We start from the raw sequence: 23111 nt of genomic DNA, 5'->3' as shown, positions 1-23111 counted from the left end.
TCAGTTAGTCAACTGTTGTGCATTCAGCACCTCTTAAATACGAATTTTAACCTGTGACTTCAAACAGAAAATGTCATATGTTCATCTTAGCCAGAGCTACTTTTAAAAGTAAAACAGAAAAGTTTGTAATATCACAGAAGAACAAGAGCCCATAGCATTCCACTGGCTGGAAATAGAACAATAGGTGTGCAAGATTGGCCTTATAAAGAACAACTTATAGAATATCAGACTGAAAACAAAATATACCATTTATTGATTAATTAATAGCAGTTCAGAAATTACCTCTGCAAACTTATTTTAATAATATTTCTTAATAAATATTTCTTTAAATATATTATTATATATTTATGTATATTATTATAATATAATATTAAATATTTTTAAAAATTATTTGTTATTAAAAAATTGTAGAAAGCAGAAAAAAAATTCAATTCTACCTGGTAGAAGAAGAAAGGAAAAACAATAATTCAAATCAAAGTAACCCTGTTGAACATAGTAATTTCCGCAACAAAATTTATATCCAAAGGTGTAAATGTTCTACCCTATTAGTAGGCACAATATGGTTCACATTGATTTAAACCTCTGTGATAATAATAACATTTTTCAGATAATGACAGAAGAGTTTGTGAAATCTCATACAAGCAGAAACGTAAATGTCTGATTTCTACTAATACAGCTTTATAATTTATTTGTTTTATTTAAATTTTAAATTGAAGTGCTAAACATTATACAATTTGTGCACAGTACCTGAATATTTCACATTGGATGACCAGAAATCTTCATACAACATCAAATAAAATATTAAAACTCGACTGTCATCCTGAATAATAACATTGTGATAAACAGTACTACTCTAATTTGAATGTTATATTGGCAGTACTGTTTGTGTTTTAATATTCACATTTAGTTCAACAAAGCAGAGGCATATGTTTCTATTAAATCATTTTTCTCAGATTAAAACTAAACACTTGTGAAATGTATTTCATAATGGCCCTTATCTGCATGTCCATACATGCAGATTTTCATTTGTGCTCATCACACCCTATGGTAGAAGTGATTGGATGCTACACTATCACTGTACAATAGCATATATGCTACTCCAATAATGACCTCTAAGATTGCAATGCTTAAAGGAAGCTTATAGGAAAGCTGCTGAAAGACTTTTCAACAAGGCCTATAATGACAGCACTAGGGATAATGGTTTCAAATTGAAAAAGGCCAGATTTATATTAGATATTAGAAATAAATGTTTTGTACCATAAGGATGGTTAAGCAATGGAACAGACTAAAGAGGTTCATAGAATCACAGAATGGCCCAGGTTGAAGGGACCTCAAGGATCATGAATCTCCAACCCCCCTGCCACAAGCAGGGCCACCAACCTCCCCATTTAATACTAGACCAGGCTGCCCACGGCCCCATCCAACCTGGCCTTGAACACCTCCAGGGACAGGGCATCCACAGCCTCTCTGGGCAGCCTGTTCCATCACCTCAGCAGTCTTATAGTCAAGAACTTAAATTGTTGGGTTGTGTATGCCCCATCTATAACACTGATCAAAGACAGGTTGGGTGGGGCCTGGGGCAACCTGGTCTAGTACAAGGAGTCACTGCTTCCGGCACAGACGTTGGAACTATATGATCTTGAAGGCCCCTTTCAAACCAAACCATTATATGATTCTATCAAATGTTAAATATGCCCAAAGGCATACTAGAAGGTTATAATGATTTAAGCAGGTTTTAAGTGGAAGCCAGAAGTATGCAAAAATATTATTTTTGCTGATTTTCAAGGTATTGTCTTTCTGAAATGTGTGTCTTACTGTAAAATATTTACAGAGTGAAATTTGACCATTCTGCATTAATTTTATATAGGTATGAACTGCAAATTTCTGATAGTGACCCTAATTAAAGTAGACATAGGCATAATTTAGAGATGTAATGGACTCTCTAACACCCCATTACCTTTCAGTTGTATGATTTTCTAAAAAAACACATCTTCTAACTCAACTAAAATTTATACAATTCATGCAGAAATTTCTGAATCTGACAGACAACATTACATGGGAGTTGTCTTAACTGTTCCTTCTGGCATTGAACTATCAACCTAAAATCTGACGAAATAAGTGAAGGATACACAAATTAGAAGGATATCTGATGAATTTGAAAAAGAGCACAGAAGATGTAAAAATTCATTTAATGCACATACATTTCCAGTGAAAATGATTTTTTCAGTCACACCTTATAAAGCTGCAACACAGAAGTATAGTGAGCTCATTTCTTATGATATTTTTTACAGAAAAAAAAAAGTTTATTCTAGTAAGTTCTGCATGGAAGCTTTATAAGTACATATTCTAAAAGGTTTCTAGACACACAGAACTACACCCCAGTCACTCCCTGCCCTCCAAGGAAAAACAAACAAACAAACAAAAAAAAATACCACCTGTTGAGCATGATTTTAATTATGAAATTCATTAATATGTAATAAAGATACATCGGGAGGATAAGTTAAAGAAGTTATTGAAAAAGTGAGCATTCAACATCAGATAACAATGCAGAAAGAGGTCAAAAGACTTGCTTTGTCAGCTAAGAATGCATGTTTTAAGTTTCTCTGAAAAACAAAAGCTTGAAGTATTCCTGGTGCACATTAAAAAGAGCATGGTAGCAGGTGGATGGAGCTGATCCTCACTCTCTGCCCTGGTGAGGCCACATCTGGATCACTGGTCCGATTCTGGGCTCCTCTGTTCAAAAAAGGGTGGGAATTTCCTAGAAAGAGTCCAGCAGAGAGTGACAAAGACGATGATGGGCCTGGAGCATCTCCCATATGAAGAAAGGCTGAGACACCTGGGACTCTTCAGTCTGGAGACAAGAGGGCTGAGAGGGAATATCATTACTGTTTCTAAATATCTTAAGTGCAGTAGTCAAGTTGATGGGGGCAGACTCTTCAGTAATAAGCTACAATAGAACAAGGGGCAATGTAGAAACTGTGACACAGAAAATTCCGTACTACCACAAGGAAGAACTTCTTTACTGTTAAGAGTGATGAATGCTAGCATAGGTTGCCTGGAGAGATTATGTAGTCTCCTTCTCAGGAGATATACAAGACCTGCCTGGATGCCTACCTGTGCAATCTCCTGCAGAGAACTTACTTTAGCAGGAGGTTGGACTCAATGACCTCTAGAGGTCCCTTCCAACCTTTGCAATTGTGTGATTCTGTGATGTCGGTCACCTTTTGGCTGCCAGTGTCAGTAAAATATGCATGTACCATTTTCTAAGAAGTTTTAGCTAGGAAGACATCTAATAACACTGATGTTGGGTTTAGTCAATAGCAATAGGACAGTAGGAAATGTAGAACATAATTTGTTTTCTACTACAGTTTTAAAGCCATCATCTTTTTTTTAAAATAAATATACAATGATTAGTCTTGAAACAGTTAATTTGAATCATGAAGCATCTTCTCTATTTTTATGCAATTAGACTCACAATTAAAGTAAGTCAAATCTTTTGGATTTTTAAAAATATCTCTAAAGCTTATTACAGTAAGAGATGCTGTAAAAAATACTTGGGCACTTAGTGACAGGACAAGGGGAAACAGTTTCAAAACTGGAAGAGGGTAGATTTAGACTAGATATAAGGAAGAAATTCTTTACTGTGAGGGTGGTGAGACACTGGAACAGTCTGCAGATGCCCCCTCCCTGGAAGCATTCAAGGCCAGGCAGGATGGGGCTTTGAGCAACCTGGTCTAGAGGAACATGTCCCTGCATATAGCAGGGGGGTTGGAACTAGATCATCTTAAAGGTCCCTTCCAACTCAAACCATGCTATGATCCTCTGGTTCTATGATATTGTAGAAATAAAATTTCATTCCATAAAGCATGGATATTTTCAAGAATACATGGATAAGTCCAAACAACTTATGCAGAAGCAGTACTTCATGTAACAGTAATTAGATGCACATAAAGACAAACATTATAATAAAAACAAATGCCTTCAGCAAGGCATTTGATACTGTCCCCCATGACGTCCTTATAACAAAGCTGAGGAAGTGTGGGATAGATGAGTGGACAGTGAGGTGGGTTGAGAACTGGCTGACTGGCAGAGCACAGAGGGTCGTTGTTGGTGGTGCAGAGTCCGGTTGGAGGCCTGTAACTAGCGGTGTTCCTCAGGGGTCTGTGCTGGGTCCGGTCTTGTTCAACATCTTCATCAATGACCTTGATGAGGGGATAATGGCCACCCTCAGCAAGTTTGCCGATGATACGAAGTTGGGAGGATTGGCTGACACGCCTGAAGGCTGTGTTGCCATTCAGCAAGACCTGGATAGGCTGGAGAGCTGGGCAGAAAAAAACCGGATGAGGTTTAACAAAAGCAAGTGTAGAGTCTTGCATCTGGGGAGGAATAATTCCATGCACCAGTACAGGTTGGGGGATGACCTGCTGGAGGGGAGCTCTGCGGAAAGGGATCTGGGTGTCCTGGTGGACGACAGGTTGACCATGAGCCAGCAGTGTGCCCTTGTGGCCAAAAAGGCCAATGGCTTACTGGGGTGCATTAAAAAGAGCGTGGCCAGCAGGTCAAAGGAGGTGATCCTCCCCCTCTACTCTGCCCTGGTAAGACCTCATCTGGAGTACTGCGTCCAGTTCTGGGCTCCCCAGTACAAAAAAGACAGGGATCTCTTGGAAAGAGTCCAGCAGAGGGCCACGAAGATGGTGAAGGGCCTGGAGCATCTCTCCTATGAAGAAAGGCTGAGTGAACTGGGTCTGTTCAGCCTTGAGAAAAGGAGACTGAGAGGGGACCTGATCCAGGTCTATAAATATCTAAGGTGTGGGGGGCAGAATGGCGAGGCCGGACTGTTTTCAGTGGTGAGTGGAGACAGGACAAGGGGAAACGGCCGGAAACTGGAGCATAGGAAGTTCCGCACAAACATGCGCAAGAACTTCTTTACAGTGAGGGTGACGGAGCACTGGAACAGGCTGCCCAGGGAGGTGGTGGAATCTCCTTCTCTGGAGATGTTCAAGACCTGCCTGGATGCCTACCTGTGCTACCTGGTGTAGGGAACCTGCTTTGGCAGGGGGGTTGGACTCGATGATCTCTGGAGGTCCCTTCCAACCCCTACAATTCTGTGATTCTGTGATTCTGTGAAAAACATTCATAGGATAATGGAGACATGAAGGAATATCTTACACACACCGAAGAATCAAACAAGAAAATACCGCACCCTCTGATTTTGATTTAAAGCATTTTTGTGTGTGTGTATGTGTGCAGAATAGAATGTATTGTCTACTGACCACATAAAAACTTCAGTAATGTGCTTCTGACTAATGAAACAGGTATCAAAATATAAGTTTAAACACCTATTCTTCCTCCACATGATTCCTACATGGGAACTCAACAGTATGCCATGCTTGCTTTGAGGTATTAAAGAGTTTTCATTGCACGTTCATATCCATAGTGTATTTCATAATATGATTTAACTTTTAAGTTTTATATTTTGTACAGAACTTTTGTTCATATTATTCTAAACGTGTGATAAAGAATCTTCCATCACAAAAAATCATTGAACAAGCTAGTGACTGTAGCTTTCTAGCTTTCATTTAGGTCACATGATACTATATCCACACCTCTTATCAAACAGAAAAAAATTGTATTAACTTTTGCTATCAGGATTTTTTTTTTTTTTTTTTTTACAAAAACATGAATGCAGAGTAAATTCACTTTTTTAAATAATAATCTTGTTTTCAGACAAACAAGCACGTGAACTTGTATGCACAATAACAAATAGCACCACAATTATATGAAGATACATGTCTGTAATATGTGTGTGTACTGCCCGCAGGCAGCTTTTATTATCTAATATTTTGTTATCTAATCAAGGTAACACCCTACTGTCAGGTAAAAAGTCTGACTGAAGTTCTATTGAAGGTCTCTTCTGACTCTAAAATTACATCGCTTTATAATGAAATTCTTCTACTCACACCTCTCTGAGACAAAAATTTGCAACTGTAATAGTTATGATATTTGTAAGGTACCCACAGTCGGAGTGTAACCGTTAAACAAAAGGCTTCATACAGAAGTCTTCAGCACATCGTGGCCACATGCTGGACTTTTACAACTGTGTACTTAATCTAATCGAAAATGTATTTTATTTCAGAAAATCAGTTATCAGAGTGCAATAACTTTTCTAGGAAAAATGATATAGCTATGCTATCAAAATGAAAAGCTATACCAATCTGTCTACATGAATGTCAAATATACCAAAGAATCGACAGCTGCTGGGAGGAACAACTCAGTGTTCCATAACTTACTTATATGACACGGTACAGAAATTTGATCAGCCTACTAATACAGCACTGGTGGTCACTATTTTTTGGATTTGTAGTAATTGCTATTTCAAAATAGTCAAGAAAACTTCACACAAAAGAAAATGAAAGAAAACAAGAAGATATGCCTCCTTCAAAACCCTCTCACGTTATTTCAGTCAAACATAGACTATGCGTATATATAAAGAAGAAGTACTAAAGAGGAAAAACAAGAAAACCTGCATTTTCTTGACAAGGGTTCCACTCCTCAGTATCTAAAACAACATAAAATTTGTTTTCTGGTCATCTCTGGAGAAATCTGCAGAGCAAAGTCATAGCAAAAATACTGTTGTATTAGTCACCATCCAAATCTCCACTTCGGAGAATCTTGTTTAGTGTTTCCACTATTTAGTGTTCTTCCACTATTTTCTCAAGAGTAAATGCCACTGTGGTATTTTTCTGTCTTCTTCACTAAGTTTCCAGTGTCATTTAAGATACAACACTGAAAAGAGTAGATTGAGACAAGGGACAGCATCCAGACGTTGACAGCCACAGACACTGCCTGCTGACTCAAATCCCTATAGCATTAGATGCAGCATTACATTGGCAGCAGTACATGCTGCATAGTTAGATCAGATTGTAAAAGAATTAGCTGCAGCACACAGCTGATAAATGCCTGTTGCTGCTATCAAACACTGATGCAGCTTTACAGAGTCCATTCTGCCTATGCACTGCAAGCACTTTCTTTCAGTCCATCATTGTTAAATATATCTTTTGCACTGACCTTCCCCAGAAAGAGCTTTCTCTATAGCTTCCCTGTCCCATTCTTATCCCATCCTTGTGCTTTTGTCAGTAGTTCCCTTCCTTCAAGGGGCTTCATACCAGTACAGCTTTTCAAGCATAAATTTCAGATCCTCTCTCCTTGCAAACAACACATCTTGGTCTGCTGACTGTTGTGTTGCACAATCCATAGGCCATTTTTCTATTTTATAATCAACATCATTACTGAATGGCATTTCCTTCTGACATGATGTTGTACGGTGCTGCCAAATATTGTGGTCTAATTCAGAAATTATGCATAGATTTTTCATTAGAGGTATTTTTGGCACTCATGACAAAAGAGCATATAAAAATGTAATATGTAACGTCAATTCAGGTGGCATTTAATCCAGTCTGAAGATTTCCTGTGTTGAAGTGCTGATTATTTAAGACTCTGCAACAACCTAAATGCAATGGATCTTTGAGGTAGGTGAAAATGAAGACTTACATACATCGAATGGTTCTAAAAAAACTTATTTTTATAACTAACTGTGATACACATAATGGCTACATACACATCTAGTTTACCATCTTAGCATCTTAGCATAAGCCCAATCAAGATCCAGACACCAGGGTTGAAACTACCGATTTCAAACCTGTATCCTATTATATTCACAACGTCATTCCTCTTAGCAAAGCATCAACAGCATACAAAGAAATTAAGATTCCCTGAGTAAGAGAACAGAAACAAGCCTAGGTTGCTTTATGATTGCCCAGAGAATATAGCTGGAGAGGATGCAGCTTCTGCTTCTGTATTAACTTCTAAATTTTAAAATGAACAGCGATTCAGTAGAAAGATAGAGACTGAAGATTTCTTACTTGCAGTCTGGCCAAGTTTTCTATTCCCTCAGGTATCCTCTATACAAGGTTTTTGCCCCACAAAACAATTTCAGAAAAGAGGTGGAGGTGCCATTATTCATCCATTTCTACCAATCATGCCTATAGTGTAGGATTAAGACATCCTGCTTAGGCAGGAGTTTCACTTCCTTCAACAAAGCAGTCTTCTACACACAAGGAATTGGTCTCACTATCTTTTCATTCATATAGGATGTTGCCTTTTTAAAAAAAGATGTTAAATTATCAGTTTTCTAAAAGAAAGGGTACATCTGTATGTTCTATGGAGATACTGGAGTGTGGGTCTGAAAGGTGCATAGCAGATGCTTTCTGAGGGGTGCCCCTCATTGCTAAGTTAGAAAGTAGTGTCTCCTATTTCATTCTGTTTGCCTACAATGTCAGAAGCAGATGTTGGTGGGATGGCAGTAGAGTGTGAATATTCTCATCAATATTCTGTTACACTCTGTTGGTGTGTGACAGATGGCAGCAGAGGGGCAGTCGGACAAAATGGCATCTAATGTGGAAGTGCAGATAAAGCAAAGATGTGTCAGTGAATTCCTCCACGTGGAGAAAATTGTACCCACTGACATCCATTGATGTTTGCTGAACGTTGATGGAGACCAGACTGGCTATGAGCCCAGCGAGGAGCTGGGCGGTGCATTTCAGCATGCAAGCTGGTGTAAATTCACTGCTGATGGTGGTGACTATGTTGAAAAAGAGTGTTTTGCAGTTGAGAATTTTCTCTATCAAATATTGTTATTGTGCTCCTTGTCTTTCTTGTGGTTTCCGTGGAAATAAATAAGAGGCATTACCATCAGAGTGAACTTCACAAATTTAGAAAATATTGACTTTGGATAATTGCCCAGGACTCAACATGGTGACTGCTTAGAAACTTTTCTGTGATTGTTGCCTATTTGCTAAATTTTTTTTTCTGATACTTGGAGTCAAGCACCTGAAAACTGGGTGTTTACCAAGACTAAGACACCCATATACTCAAATCTCAGCAGGATTTTGACTTGTACGTAAACTGTAATATTGCAAGAGTTTTTTCATCATATACTTTCAAGAATTTTAAGTGACATTTACTCTTCCATATTAGTTTAGATTACAAAGTTTAAAACACTCTAATTTTAGGGCCAGAATTGAAAGAATTTGACAACTGTCTTTGCAATTGTCTCCAGTTAGAATATTTTATTCATTAGTTCATAAAAATCTGATTAGCAGAAGATTCTTGAAACATCATTGTCATCGTGTTTTAAAATCAATTTACATTTACCTCCTCTAGCTATGAAATTTAAAACTGTGCAAGGTCTTTTTATATGTAAAATATTATGAGTCAGATGAAGCGACTTAAGAAATGTCAATCAAAAATATGGAAGGGATTCTAACTCAATCTGTTTATTATCTACTTTAAGTCAGATGACTGAATTATAAAAAAAAAGATCTACCGGAGATTCAAGTGTGTCAGAGATCTTCGTAAATGAAACAGTATGACTTCTTCGTATGCTTGAGGATATTAAACAAATCTTATCATCTTATCACTGTAGATACAAAAAATATCAACCTTCCCTCACATTTGCAAAAAATTAAGGGCTGATTTTAAAGCCTTGAAGTATGAAATACCAAAAGCAGTATGATTAAGTCACATAAATTACAGCTGGAAAACATAATACAAAATAAAGGTTCTCAGAAGGTATTATGACCTTAAGCATTAAGTGCTTTTCATGTGTTCTGCTTTTACGTTATGCTATCATGGTTACTCCACTACATTAAAGTGCTCATTATGGTAAAAGAAATAGGATCGGAAAGCAACACAGTTATTTTCCCTTTCTGAAGGGATATAAAAACACTGTGTTGAAGCCTTTCATGTTGGGATCTAATACAACCTAATGCAACTGAATCATTGATTCAGTTGCATAGCCATGAGTAGTGTTACAGAGGAGGCAGGAATGCAACAGAAGCAGGAAGGGGTGTAGCAGCCTCAGATTTGTTACTTTACACCATTATGAGCTGTAAATTAAGTCTGCACTACAAAAAAAAAAAAAAAAAAAAAAAAAAAAAAAAATTGTTGCTTTTAATCTACGTTTAACTACACCCTAGCCTAGTACACTGCACGGCCATATGTGTTTATATTGCATAAAGGAAGAACAGATGACCAGGGATGAAAAATCACAACTTTCAAATGTAGTGCAAGTTTATGCTGCTTTAGGTGTTCTGTGAAATTACTCTGCTAAAACTTGGTTTCACAACTGTTTTTAAGTGAATTAAGATTGAGATGTTTCAGATAAGGGCTAATGCTTACGCTTACAGCACATTCCTGTGTCCCCTCCTTCTTGCAGTATTAATTTACCAGCTGTTAAGAGTCAATCCAGCCTCCTGTGTAGTTGTAAGAAACACCAACGCAAACAGAAAAGGAGTGACAGAAGCGTGCTTTCAGGACAGGTAGGAGGGCAGGAACGAGGAGCCTTGTGGCAGTAAGGATCGTTGTTTGCCTCAGCCCTGAAGACCACACATCTACACTTAGCTTAAACAAGACGGAGTACTGTTCAGCAGAATCAGTTCCCTGATCTTGTACAAATGTCCAAGTTGCTCTACTGTACAAATGTAGGCATAATATGTGACAGTAGTAATAAGCAGCCTGAAACATGAAGAAGATAGGACTGCCTCCCAGGGTAATAAGAGTTTAAATTCCATTATGGTTCACTAAAATAGATTGTACAAAACTGCTGAACTGGAGCAGTTCGCCAAAAACATACAGACTACTGTCCAGTACACGTCTAACAAAATATGCCTTTAGGCTGACACTGCATGCTCCGAAACTTACTATCTTTTTAATAAATTAACTACTATAGTAGAAATGTAAACTTTCTTCTTGCAAATAGTGCTTTTCTATAGTCATAAAATCAGATTAGACACTGTTACTGCTACAACTTAAAATAAGTAGTTTTGGTTACACAGAGTGGGTGAATATGAAAAAATGCATAATCAGAAGCTTCAGAATTTAAATGAAATCATATTATCTCTGTGATTAAAAAGAAATCCTTGCTCTGAATTATTATCAAAGGGTGAGAAAGTCCTGTACACACAGTGTTGATAATTGTTTGAAAGAGTTTAAATTTCAAAGACTGAGGGTTCATTCCAATACGGGCTCCTAAAGGAGAAACGGAGGAATGAAAATCCAGGATTGGAATCTAAATAACTTTTTTTTTTTACTTATTTACTTATTTACTATTTTACTTAGAAACAATTACATTCTTTTTGAGATGGGAGCTGTGTTTCTGCGCATAGCAGAGACTCCAGTGTTGAATAGCTATGCTTTGTATTTTTTGTAATACATGAATTTTAGTACCACCTCCCTTCTAAGTACATTTAGTAAACATCCTCACTTTAAACACAGGATAGATGTCATCCCTTATTAACAGCAGGTACTGACTGCTTTCATGGAACACACAGATGGATGCACTAGTGATGTTTTCTATGTTTTCTATGTAAAACCTGTTGGTTTTCACACACAGCTAGGAAGGAGAATTCAGTATTCTAGTCAAAGGAGATAAGAATGACAGTTTGCAGATGGACACTCCAACATAATTCCCACTAGTGTCACTAAAGGAGGACCGGTAGAGAAAGGATAACTGTCTTTTCTGATTAAACTGGCATTTCAGTGTAAAGAATTCAAGGTTCTTTAGAAACAGCAAAATCAAGAACATTATTTCATAGCTTTATTGGCTGAGCATTCATGAAGAGATGTCTTACGTTCCAATTCTACTAAAAAATATCTGATCCATTATAGTTAATGATGAACACTAAATACACCCTCTCCTTGCAAGTATTTTACCACTAGTTTATAGAAGAAAAGTGGGCATTAATACTTTATTCCCTCAAGTATGTGCAGTTACAGAAAATAGAAAAAATAGACAATTGTCTGCAGAGGATCAGAAGCGAATAAAGGTATCTTCCTGCTGTCCATGTTCATGTAGAGAGATTATTATACTTGATACCTTGCATATAAGTTTTTAATTTTAATCTTAACTTTACTCATGTGTGTGAGCACACAGTTCTGACTCCTGACTCTACTTGGAAGACAGAACAATTAAAATGTAAATGTCATAGTATCTAGCTTGTTAGTATAGAAGGCCTTTATTGGATTTTGCTCCTAAATTCAACCACTATACAAATTTCTAATTTTACAAGGAAAAAAATAACATACAACACATTTTTCAATTCTGAAACAATTTTCTTGGTGAATATTTATTAAGTTAATATTTATTTCAATTAGTAAATCTAAGATGTAATATGCTAGAGATTAGAAAAGTCCTGAATATTCTACGAACGTCACCTGATGCCTACATTTCTGTACTTATCACAAGCTATGAAAACAGACTTCAGAAAAGTCTATCCAGCAACTTCCATGAAAAAATGGCTTAGTAAGACATTCCCAGCATAACAAACTTCAAACAGCTCTGGAACCTTTACGACTATATTCACAGTCATAGGTACATAATGGTAATTCACTAATCTACGCCCTTTCCAGTGTATGTTTGCACCAGAGGTTATTAATCTGTACCTCACAGTCTGACCTGGAGATGCTGAACAAGTCACTGATGACACCATGCCCTGTCATGCTGTTAAAAAGAATTGCCATGCTTTAACTATATTAGCTTGCCGTGCTTTTAACTCACCAATCAACTCCTAAGCCTTCCATGACAACTTCATCTATGATGTCAACCTCTGACAAGTGAGTACTTAATAAATCTTAAGCTCTGTTGTTGGAAAAGAGAAAAGAAACTCTCCTTTCTACAGAGGCTGAGTGGCAGTGAGATAATCCTTACTCTATTCTGACATTTTGCACATTGACCCCAGGGAAATAATTCCTGTCTGCCTGTCCTCACTCAGAACTTTTGGAAAAAAACAGCCTTGGACTTCATCAAACAGTCTCAATGCTTCCTAGGGAGCCAGGGAGTTAGGAAAAGAACCTGTGGAATGGGTCAGAACTCAGTTAAATCTGTCTCCAACAGTACCACAGCGGCACACAGGCAGGGCAGCAACATGACAGCTTCCCAGATAGACCAGAGAACCACTACTGTTGGAGATCTCCACAGCGTAGAGAGGGGTACTCATGTGCTAGCAACAGGCCCAGTTCCAAAGGGAAGCTGTATTAGGTGATGTCCAGAGGCCCATGCAAGCAACATGAAACACAATCCAAAGGCAGTAGGTTTGCCTGTTTGCTACTGCTCAGTGATAGCAACACATGATTTAATATTCTGACGTTTAGAAAGTTAGAACTTGTGATCATAAAAGTTAAAATTGTGTACATTCTAAGAAAACTTGAATTCCGATTAAAGTGATAGCTAGTTATGCTCCTAAGTAAAGACTCTTTTTAAAGACAAAATACATATATTTCTCAAGCCCTGTTGAAACCACAGACTTGACTAAATCAAGCATCTCTTACATATCAAGATATAAACAAACACATATAAGTACTAATGACTTGAATTTTGTACAGAGAAGAAGAAAAGTCCTCAAAAATTAATTCCTAAGCTCAGTCTACTCCGTATCTACAGAATGAAATTCAAACTAAATAACCTATAAAACATTCCTTGGATTTTTTTAGTCCTGCGTTCTTCCCATTAAGGTGAAACAAGTTATCATTTTACTAATATGAAGGAAGTTGTTTATGTACAGAACTTCTGTTCCATTTAAACTTCAAATGGAACAGAATATGCATTTTTTTTACTTTTCTTAAGAGGGTGTTCTTACAGATAACAAATCAGTAGACGTCAAAAAGAAGAACGCTATAGCAAAACAAGGGAAATTATGTCTCACAGAAGAAATCAGAATGATATATATAATAACGATAATGGCTTAAAAAAAAAAGTAAAAGAGAAAAAACATAAGTTAGTTAAAACATTGAATTGTGTCTAAATAAAGGGAAATCCAGATCCAATTCAGGAGTTTCGTATCAATTTCTTCACTCACATGGAGACCATTTGCATTCTGCACTAGTTGAAGCTTTTATATTTGTTCCTTAAGTATGTTAAATGTAGACAAATAGCATAAAGCAATTTGAATGGCCTTGATCCCATTATTTTCACTCATTTACCTCTAATTTCATTAGAAAGTGGGTTATTAATGACGATGAAGTTTGCTGGTTCCATTCCTCTTAGCCTAAGAAATATCAGATGGAGAATTAGTTCCTCCACAGGCTAGCATTCTAATTCTGTGCAAATTAGTTTAGTTTAGCTTAAAAGAGTTTAGTTTAAAAATTACTGTGTTTTCCAGACCTTTGCCATCCTCTGTGACACGCGCATCAAACATATCCCACGCCGTGTCACTACGTGCAAGCAACTTACACGTAAAGTGCTACTGTATCGTCTGGCAGCGTTGTGCACAGCGCGAGGCGGGGAGCCCCGCACACGGCTCTGCGGGCTGACCGCTAACTCAGGGCCCGCACCGCGCAACGCAGGACCTCGCAGAGAGAAAGGCGCCCGCATTCCCACAGGCACGGGCTGTTACCTGGTGAGAACGTGAAACCTGCAAGCAGCCGTAGAAACCAGCAAACTCCAGATGCAGTTCCAGCACCCGCACCCCTGACTGCCAGGCATCGCTCCCCCGCCCAGAAGACACGTTTGAGGACCGCTACGCTAGTCGCAAACGTACCACAGTGTTTTTCATCATGGCTTTGACAGTGAAGCCGTCAGAGACCTGCTGCTTGCTTTTCTTCACGTGTCCCAGCGGCTCCTGCTTCTGGGGCCGCCTGTTCCCCGAGGGCTTGGCGGGGCCGCAGCCCGCTTCCTCCACTCCCATCTCCCCTCAGCGGGCGAGAATCGGCACGCGGACTGCAAAAGCACAAACAACAACGGCCGGGCCCGGTCAGCTACCAGAGCACCGAGCCGTCCCGCAGCCAGCGGCACCGCCGCGTTCGCCCTCTTCCCGCTCCTTCGAGCTGCCGCCCTCGCCCCCCGGCTCGTCCCACCGTCCCCGCAGTCCCCATTTCTCCGCCGGTCGCCCTGGGCGCTCCCCCTCACCCCTGTGCCACCGGCCGGGCCGCGCGCCCGTCGCTAAGCAACGCGTCAACAACCGCCGCGCTGCCGGGCGGGGAGGAACCCCAAAGGCAGCGAAACGAACGGCGCGCGGGAAACCGACGGGACACAGCAGTTAGCAGAAATCAGTTACACGTGATCGTGATCGTGATCGTGCTTGCGAGCGTGTGCGTGTGTGTGTGCGTATGTCCACACGGGGAAAGCCGGCAGGCACGTGAGGCGACGTGAAAACCCGAGAACTACGTTACCCAGAGGGCCCCGCGGCGCACGCGCAGTTCGCTGCCGGCTGCACTTCCTCCCCCGACCGCTCGCGTCGGATGGCTGCTCGGGTTCGGACTGCTCGAACAGCGGGCTTAGGAGCGTGCGCGCGCCCCCTCCTCTCCTCCTCTCTCGACCGCCATGATAGGTGAGTGAGCGCGCTCCCCTGCCCAGAGCCCGGATGCTGATCCGCCCTTTCCTGCCCGCTTCGCTGCTGCTGCGGCAGCCGTGTCGGCTCCACGGGGTGACGTGGGTTGGCTTCTTGCAGACGAGTCCGCTTTGGTGGGTGGGTGCCCGCTGTCAGCGGTGTGGGAGCGGTCAGGGCACGGGGTCACGGCGTCACGGCGTCACGGCGCGGGCAGGCATGCAGGCATGCAGGCATGCAGGCAGCGCTGCCCTCGTCCAGCCCTCTGCTGAGGCGAGCCCAGTGACAGCGTGTACAGGGCCTGCAGCCAGAGTCGTTTTAAATTGTTACTTCTCTCCGCTATATATGATTCACGATCCTGCCTGGCCGTGACGCGTTTTTGGCCTGACATGGTGCTTGCTGGCAGCGATGTGCAAAAGAAGCGAGTTAGTCCTCGTGCAGGCTGGGTGCTTGGCCGTTTGGTCCTTAAGGGGCTCCGCAGCTGCCTGCTGCTGCTGCTGCTGCTGCTGCACTTGGTGCTGCCGCGGATCTGTCCGCGTCCGGCCGCGCGGTGCCTTGCTGCGGTCCGCTTCCTCAGGCGCCTCAGCCTCGCTGTTCGCCCTTGTCTGCAAAGAATGACGTGACAACATGCTTTGCTTAAGAATAGCGCAGGAGATCACGTAGTCCACGGTATCAGTGTTAATGTTATCTCTGCTGATTTGTTGCCTTGGTATAGTATATAAAATCTGTGCTTACAGAACTGCAGAATTTGATTTTTCAGAACTTTGAGGTAACCGTTGTGGTTACGAAGTTCACGCCTTCAGCTTCACAGCGAAAGGCTGCTAATTGTGTAGTGTACATACAGACACTCTTTACGTGTCTGAGGAGTTGTTACTTTTGCTGTGGCAGACAAATGTTTCTGACTATTGGTTGTGAACAGTATTCCCCAGCTAGCTGCAAATTTATAAATTCTGCCTTATGTGAGTTGCTACTTTAAGTGATTTAAGCAGCAACTTTTTGTTTTATTGAAGAATGTAAAAACACGCACAAAGCTTCTGACACTCCCCAAAAAGCTTTGTAAATGCAAGAACTGCTTTCAAAGTATGTGGTGTAGTGGTGTACTCCAACATCCTGCCCTCTGAAAAGTTTCCTCAACACACTTAAAAGTTAGGAATACTATGGCAAATTTGGGACTAGGAAGGAAAGGGGAAAGCACTGTAATCTGTGCCAACACTTCTTTAATCTGAATGCTTAAAGAATTACATTATGAGATATATATTTTCCAAAATGTGTTATTCTTGTAACTCTGGGAATGCTTGATGTCCACGGTGAGTTCTTGTGGCAAGACAGGACAGTTGTGCAATACATGGCAGTTAATTCCTTAAATTGATTTTCAATTTCCTATCTCTTGCTTTCATTTAATGCCACTTTACAGTTGTGCTATGACATATGGAGAACAAGCCTGATTACCATGTTAGTCTTCCTATTTTAAATGTTCTATAATATTTTTTCATATCCAGTTGTTTCTTATTTTTTCTTTCACTGGTGAAACAGGTGAACATTTAAATTTCTTCTACTCTTAGTCTCTCTCTTTCCTTTCTTTTTTTCCCCCCTATGAAGTTTTTTCAAGGATTTTTGTCAAGGAAGATTTTCTTGTTTTTGTTTTTTTTCTATAACTTATTCCAGAAAAGGCTAAACCATTGACTTACATCACTGACTCTTAATAGTGTCCATATGACTTCTCCTCCTGCTTGACATTGCATTCTCTTGTCAAGGTTTGCACAGAAAGATTTGCTTACAGATAGATTTTTAAATGCTAGTAGCATCTTACTTGTAAAACAAATACTAATCATATATTTAAATTAAATATACAATAATATAATTAAAATGTGCTTATTTTTAGTAGGGGATTATTCCTTGAGAGAGGCCTTCAAAATAAGCATATGTATTTATTTTCATCTATGTGACACCTGCATTTGGAATATCGTATCAGCAAGTTGATGATGTAGCTGTCCACTTGTGCAGAATATCCTGGATTGAATCTATTTCTTAGGGCTGTGGCATGCATGGCACTGCATTGAGCTCATGAGTGCTTCAGGAATTTTAGTTATTCAGTACATCTTTAGAAGATGGTGAAGATAAATGCCAAAGGCAGCTCTTGCTTTTATGACTGCTTTTAGAAGATTGTTTGTTTTGTAATGTTTTACCTTTTCAGTGAGGTTGCAAGAATAATTCAACTGTCATTTCACTTCTGCGTGTGTTACTTTATAAATTACAATCAATTTATGCTCCTTGCTGATGGGTTATGCAGTTAAAACTTCAGGAAACTTACAGATGCGTGTTTAGTATTTTTTATTAATGAAAATGATCTAATTGTATAAATGACAAACACTAGAATAAACAGTTACTCATTTTGAATATAGAGTATTATATGTATGTTCTCTGACTGATGGAAGATGGCAATCTCCATGTGCTACTTACTGCTGCAGAGCCAAATGTGTGTTCCCTTTCTATATTTGCAGCAGTGGTTCAAGTTACATGAGCAGAATGTCTGCTACTTGAGAGGTGTTGTGCTTTGTTGTCTTCTGTCAGCAAGCTTAAGCTTGCTATAAATGAAAGTGTTTCTGTGGGCAGCTTTTCTCTTACCATTTACCTTAAGCTCAAGTGATTTCAAGTCCTATTTCAAAATTAGTGTCTTTTTTGTTTTTTCACTTTGCTTCTTTGATTTTATTTATTTATTTATTTATTTATTTATTTATTTCCTCTGTGTGCACATCTGCTCAATGGCTCTTTATGCTTCAGTGGAAACAGTGGAAATACCAATGTGTTGAAGAATTCAAAGTTTTAAAGCAGTGAAGCTAAGAACATTTAGAAATCATGAGTTTAATGTTAAATTGTGTCCAATGAGAAGAAAACTTATCAGCCTAGAATCCTGATGAGTGCGAGCTGGAATCGCCACCACTGCTTTCCTCTCTTTTCTGTGGTGCCAGGCTGGCTAATGCTTTGAGAGGGCATTTTCATGGTTTACAGCTGATGTGGGGATAGAGTCTGCTGGTGATTTCTTGTATTGACTTTTTTCCTGGATGGAAAAAAGTGGATGAGAACAACTTTACTGAAAGACTGATTTGCAGCTATTGGGTGCCCTAGACAGCAGTAACCGTTCTGATACATAGAGATTTCTCTGCTATGTGGTGGATATTCTTTTTTCTTGTTCTTTGAATGAGTGGATAAAGAGAACAGCAGAAATAAAAAATACACCTACCTTTTAACCACCATGTCTGTCAAAATGTGGCTGGTACTGTCACTTCAAAATTGTTGACTAAGTAATCCCATTAAAGCCTAATCCCAGGAAGAAGTCTTGGAGGACAACGTAAGTCAAAATCTCCTCCACAAAAATAAGAACCAACTGCGTTTTTTTTGTTGTTGTTGTTGTTTGTTTGTTTTTTAATTGTAAAAAAATAAAATAAAATTGTAATTTGCTGCATACCATGATATACAGTGCTCTGTCAAAATGTTGGAGAGCTTTTGTGAGGACACAAAGAATATCGAATTGGGCCTTGGGTATTTTAGAAATCTATTCCACAGTGAGTTTGCAGCTGGCTTGCATACAAGTTATTCTTATCTTGGAATGGTTGTTGAAAATAATTTTAAGGAAAATAATGTTAAGTAATAATGTAGTCATGATGAGGTGTGAATGTTGTATTTAAATATGTTGACTGTGTTGTTGTAAACTAGGAACTAATGGAATTGATAACATGCTTCATGATTAAGATCATATGAAAGAACTTAGTTGACTGAAATCATCAGTTCTTCATTGGCTAGTTCTAGATTTCTTAATAATTTTCTTCACTGCTGAAAAGAAGTCATTTCTTTTGGAAAGAAAATATAAGAAAGAAAGGAAATATATTTATTTGCTTGAAAAGATAAAATAAAAATGGTCACTTATATATGAGGATCCTATCAACCCTCTGGGCCACTCTAAGTAAGCATTGAAGACTATGGGATTAATCAGAAGGAAAATACACTAGTGTTATTTTTGAAGATGACGGAAGAAATTTTGTGTGCATTGATAAGAACTAAACAAAGACTTCCTGACAATGTTCTGTTTTTTAAGTGCTCGCAAAATAAGCACTTATTTTATTATATTATTACAGTATTATCACATATATGTTATTACAGTAATGTAATATCTTACGCATTAAAATATTACACATTGAGACTAATAAAGCAGTGGCTGTAGATGTTCCAATGCAGTTTTCTGAGTCTTTTAGCTAAGACCCTAAAGACACAATTTCAAGTTATAGTGATCAGGATCTCTACCCTTCTTTGCATTATCTGGTTGCTAGTAATATATATGAATATAGAATTATGAGTGGGTAGATATGAATGTGTGTTAATTTAAGTTCTGCTTCTGTGTTGTGCTAAATGTTAGTTGTAGGAGAGTCATGGGACTTCTCATCTAGTCAAATTAAAGGTCATTAAAGAAATGGTTCCCATTTCTTTTTCCTTCGCTCTTCTCTCACAGGCTCTGCTGCTATCCGTGCATCCTGCTTCACTCCTCTCACTGACATAATGGTAACTTGACTCTTGAACTAATTAAACTTATTATTGTACCAAAAAGTGTCCATTTTTGCTGAATTTCATTCTTACAGAAGTGCCTGTTGACAACCAAAGTCAGCTCAAGATAAGTGAGATGTGCAGGAGATAGCAAAAATGGGACAAAACAGTTTTATCTATGTAGTTCTTGTGTATCTTCACCCTCAATTATTGTGAAGTATGCTCAGCTTCTAGTGTTGTCAGGAACTTATCCAGAGCTGACCAAGGATTTTGCAGTCCTTTGCACGAAAGACAATATAAAAGAGAGCATTATATTTAAATCCCTCTCTTACCATTTATTTTTTTTTTTTTTCTTCAAAGTGACCAAGACAAACTGAAAACAACTTCTAGTGCAGGAAGGAGAAATCGTTACATATCAAATTACGTGTAGTATTTATTGCCAATATATTTGGTTCAAGCTATCCTAGATAAAAGAAGAACTAAGAATTCCAAGTTCCATTTCTAACCACAAATAATTAGAAAAAATTTTGCCCATTGTAGCAAAATATGGAAATAATATGTTATTTTGTAATGAATAACAACAAATGCTTGTGTTTAAGATTCCCTGCCAAAGTAATGTATTTGTTTCTTTCAGATGCATTGTAATCCAAAGCCCTCACCAGATTTAATTTTGAATGCGTTTCCTTAAGAGCTGGAATAACTTTCCAAGTTAGAAACACTTTGACTCCTTTTACTGTAGCAAATTCATTGCACAAGGATACTCTCTATCTTAAGACTATCAGTTGTGTAAGAGATCAGGGGACAGAGGCAAACAATGCTAGCAATGGTGCAGGTTTTTCTTTTATTTAGTAGAAGCCCAAGGGAAAGTACAACCATATCTGCAAATTCTGTTGCTGTTTTGTCAAAGAGGCAGAAAGATATAATTTGTTCTCTTCAATCAATGTTATTATGTATTGGTTTTTATTGTGTGTGTGTGTGTGATACACCTTACGTAATTATTATTGTACTGAAAATCAACATGTAATACAAAATGTAACCAGTGATGTATGAAGTTTTCTACTAAAAGAAGGAAAAATGGAAATGTTGGAAATATAGAACTATATGCTCAGAATTCCATAAGTTCCATCCTAAAGCTTGGTCTTGGCAGGTTATTAGCAGGCAGTCTTTAATTATATTGTCAATTATTTGAGAATGCGTTCCCATCTTCTGTACTTTGGTGTTGTATTTTGCAAGTATTTGTATTTCTGAGAGTTTATTTCCTAAGTAGATACATTTGAATATGATAAAGTATTATCTTTAAAATCTCTAACAACTTTTATGTTTCCAGATATTTTACCACAAAGCTCACCTAGCTCCCTTGTATATATTTTGATCAGTACAGAAGCAGTGGAAGAGTGGAACAGAACCCTCTCATCTGTTTTATTCCTCATATTAGACAAATTGGAGAAAATCAGAACGTTGCTGTGTACTTTTGGAGGCAGCATGAAGCCTGTCTGATTATACTAAACCATCTCTGAGCTGTAACTTATTATATTGCATCCCTTTGCTCAATAAGCATTTTCATGCCTGTATGAGCCCTGTTAATGTTTGACCAGGAAAAAATGTAGCACAAACCTTCTTGCTTTTTTTGTGTTCTATGACGTCAGGATGTCTCTTATGGTCAGTTTATCTTTTGCCTCCATGCTCTAAGCCTAAACCCTTTGACTGGGAGCGTTTGTAAACCTCATTTGAGTATATGAAGGAAAAACATTTAGAAATTGATTTGATAAATTGTTTCAAAGGTGCAGAAATTAGTAAAAATGAATGAAGATGCTGAATTGAGGAAGGAGTTTGTCATACCATGGCAGTTTAAATGACATCAAGGTTATCCATATATTAATATGCAGGAAATGAAAGCACAGTTTCTTAGCCATTGGAAGATACTGGTTATTCCATGTTACTTGTGTAGGTGTATGAAGAGTGTATTTGTTATTGCAAGACTCAGGCATCATTACTTTTCTGCATGAAGTCTTTTTGAAGTTATTATAAAATTCTTCAGTTTTATTGGTGTATTACATTAAAAGAAAAGGGTTGTTACAATGCTAAGTTTGCTTGTGGTGACGTAGATGAGCACTGAAACAAATTAATTTATATCTGTAAATTTTTATTGGAAGGAGACCTTGTTTTTTCCACAAACAAGAAGACATGGTTGGCCTTACTTATCCCTGTTTTTCTCTCAAGTGTCAGGCTATTCTTAATGATGCTGTCATTCCAGAAGTTCAATTCTTTATTTTTTTTGTAATCTTCTATTATCTGCATTTTCCGTATCTTCTGTTCAACATTTCTAAATGTTTTGCTAAGTGGTCGGTTTACCCCCTTAGTTCATTTATTTATTTATTACTGGTAAATCTAGAAAATGGAACTGTCTTGTGCCCAATCTAACATATCAGATTAAATCACTTTCAGTGTGTTGAGCTGAGGATACTTAGTTATGAATCACAAGGAACCTGGATATCTGGGCTCTTCACAACTACTGTGTGAGCTGTTTCTCTGAGACAGTCTTTCCATCAGTGGAAACTCATGAATTTTCCCTTCAAAATTCAAAGAACAGTGTGCAGTTGCTGTTTATCTTGCTCATTTTTTGTATCGTTTTTCCTTATTTTAAAATATCTTTACATTACTGGCAATATCCTTTGAAGTCATGGAAAAAATGTTTTCTATTCGCTCATCGCTGTTAAATAAAGGAATTGTGAATGATGAAAATGGTTTTTATTGAACATCACATAATGTTTCTGACATATGGTCCTCCTTTCAATTTTTTTTTTTTTTTTTTTTGGCTGAGCTGTAATATTTTTGGTACATTTGTGTTTGCGTTTCTTCCCTTTTCTGATAGTGTCCTCTGTGGAATAATCTCAGTGGAAACATATGTTCAAAACTTCAAAGTAATTGCACTATTACTAAAAGCTTCATAATCAGATTACTGAAACTAAATGTTCAAAAAAAATTGATTTTCTTTATCCAATCATATTGATTTCATTACGGTCTACTCTGCAGCTGATTGAAGAAACGTGGCAGGACAAAGTCAAAGACAGTTTATAAAGAGCATCTCAATCTGTTGTAAAGCCAGTTCCTCGTGAACACAAGTGAGCTTAGAGCAGTTTTTAGGCCGAGAGAGAGCAAGATTAGAATATATAAACATTGCCCACTGCAAGAGCA

General features: G+C 38.4%; 2 protein-coding genes across 8 annotated transcripts in view; one reads left to right on the top strand and one right to left on the bottom strand.

The window, feature by feature from the left end:
- PACRG (parkin coregulated) overlaps window positions 1–15339 on the bottom strand; it is a 192766-nt gene extending 177427 nt beyond the window's left edge. Inside the window, exons 1-2 of one of the 3 annotated variants that reach the window (XM_048938035.1) lie at window positions 15226–15339; window positions 14595–14773 (exon numbers count right to left, since the gene is read on the bottom strand). In XM_048938035.1, coding sequence (XP_048793992.1) covers window positions 14595–14741 — 147 coding nt within the window. In that variant the 5' untranslated portion in view covers window positions 14742–14773; window positions 15226–15339. The other 2 variants (XM_048938033.1, XM_048938034.1) reach the window with 2 other exon arrangements.
- The window catches only part of PRKN (parkin RBR E3 ubiquitin protein ligase), a 691175-nt gene continuing 683332 nt past the window's right edge, over window positions 15269–23111 (top strand). For all 5 annotated transcript variants that reach the window (XR_007375493.1, XR_007375494.1, XR_007375492.1 and 2 more), the window contains exon 1: window positions 15269–15383. Coding sequence is in view for 1 of the 5 variants with exons in the window: in XM_048938032.1 (XP_048793989.1) it covers window positions 15377–15383 (7 nt within the window). In the remaining 4 variants the exon portion in view is untranslated. The remainder of the gene's footprint in view (window positions 15384–23111) is intronic.

The sequence above is a fragment of the Lagopus muta genome, chromosome 2 (genome assembly GCF_023343835.1).
Source record: "Lagopus muta isolate bLagMut1 chromosome 2, bLagMut1 primary, whole genome shotgun sequence".
Taxonomy (NCBI): Eukaryota; Metazoa; Chordata; class Aves; order Galliformes; family Phasianidae; genus Lagopus; species Lagopus muta.
This window is presented reverse-complemented; position numbering and strand designations above follow the sequence as displayed.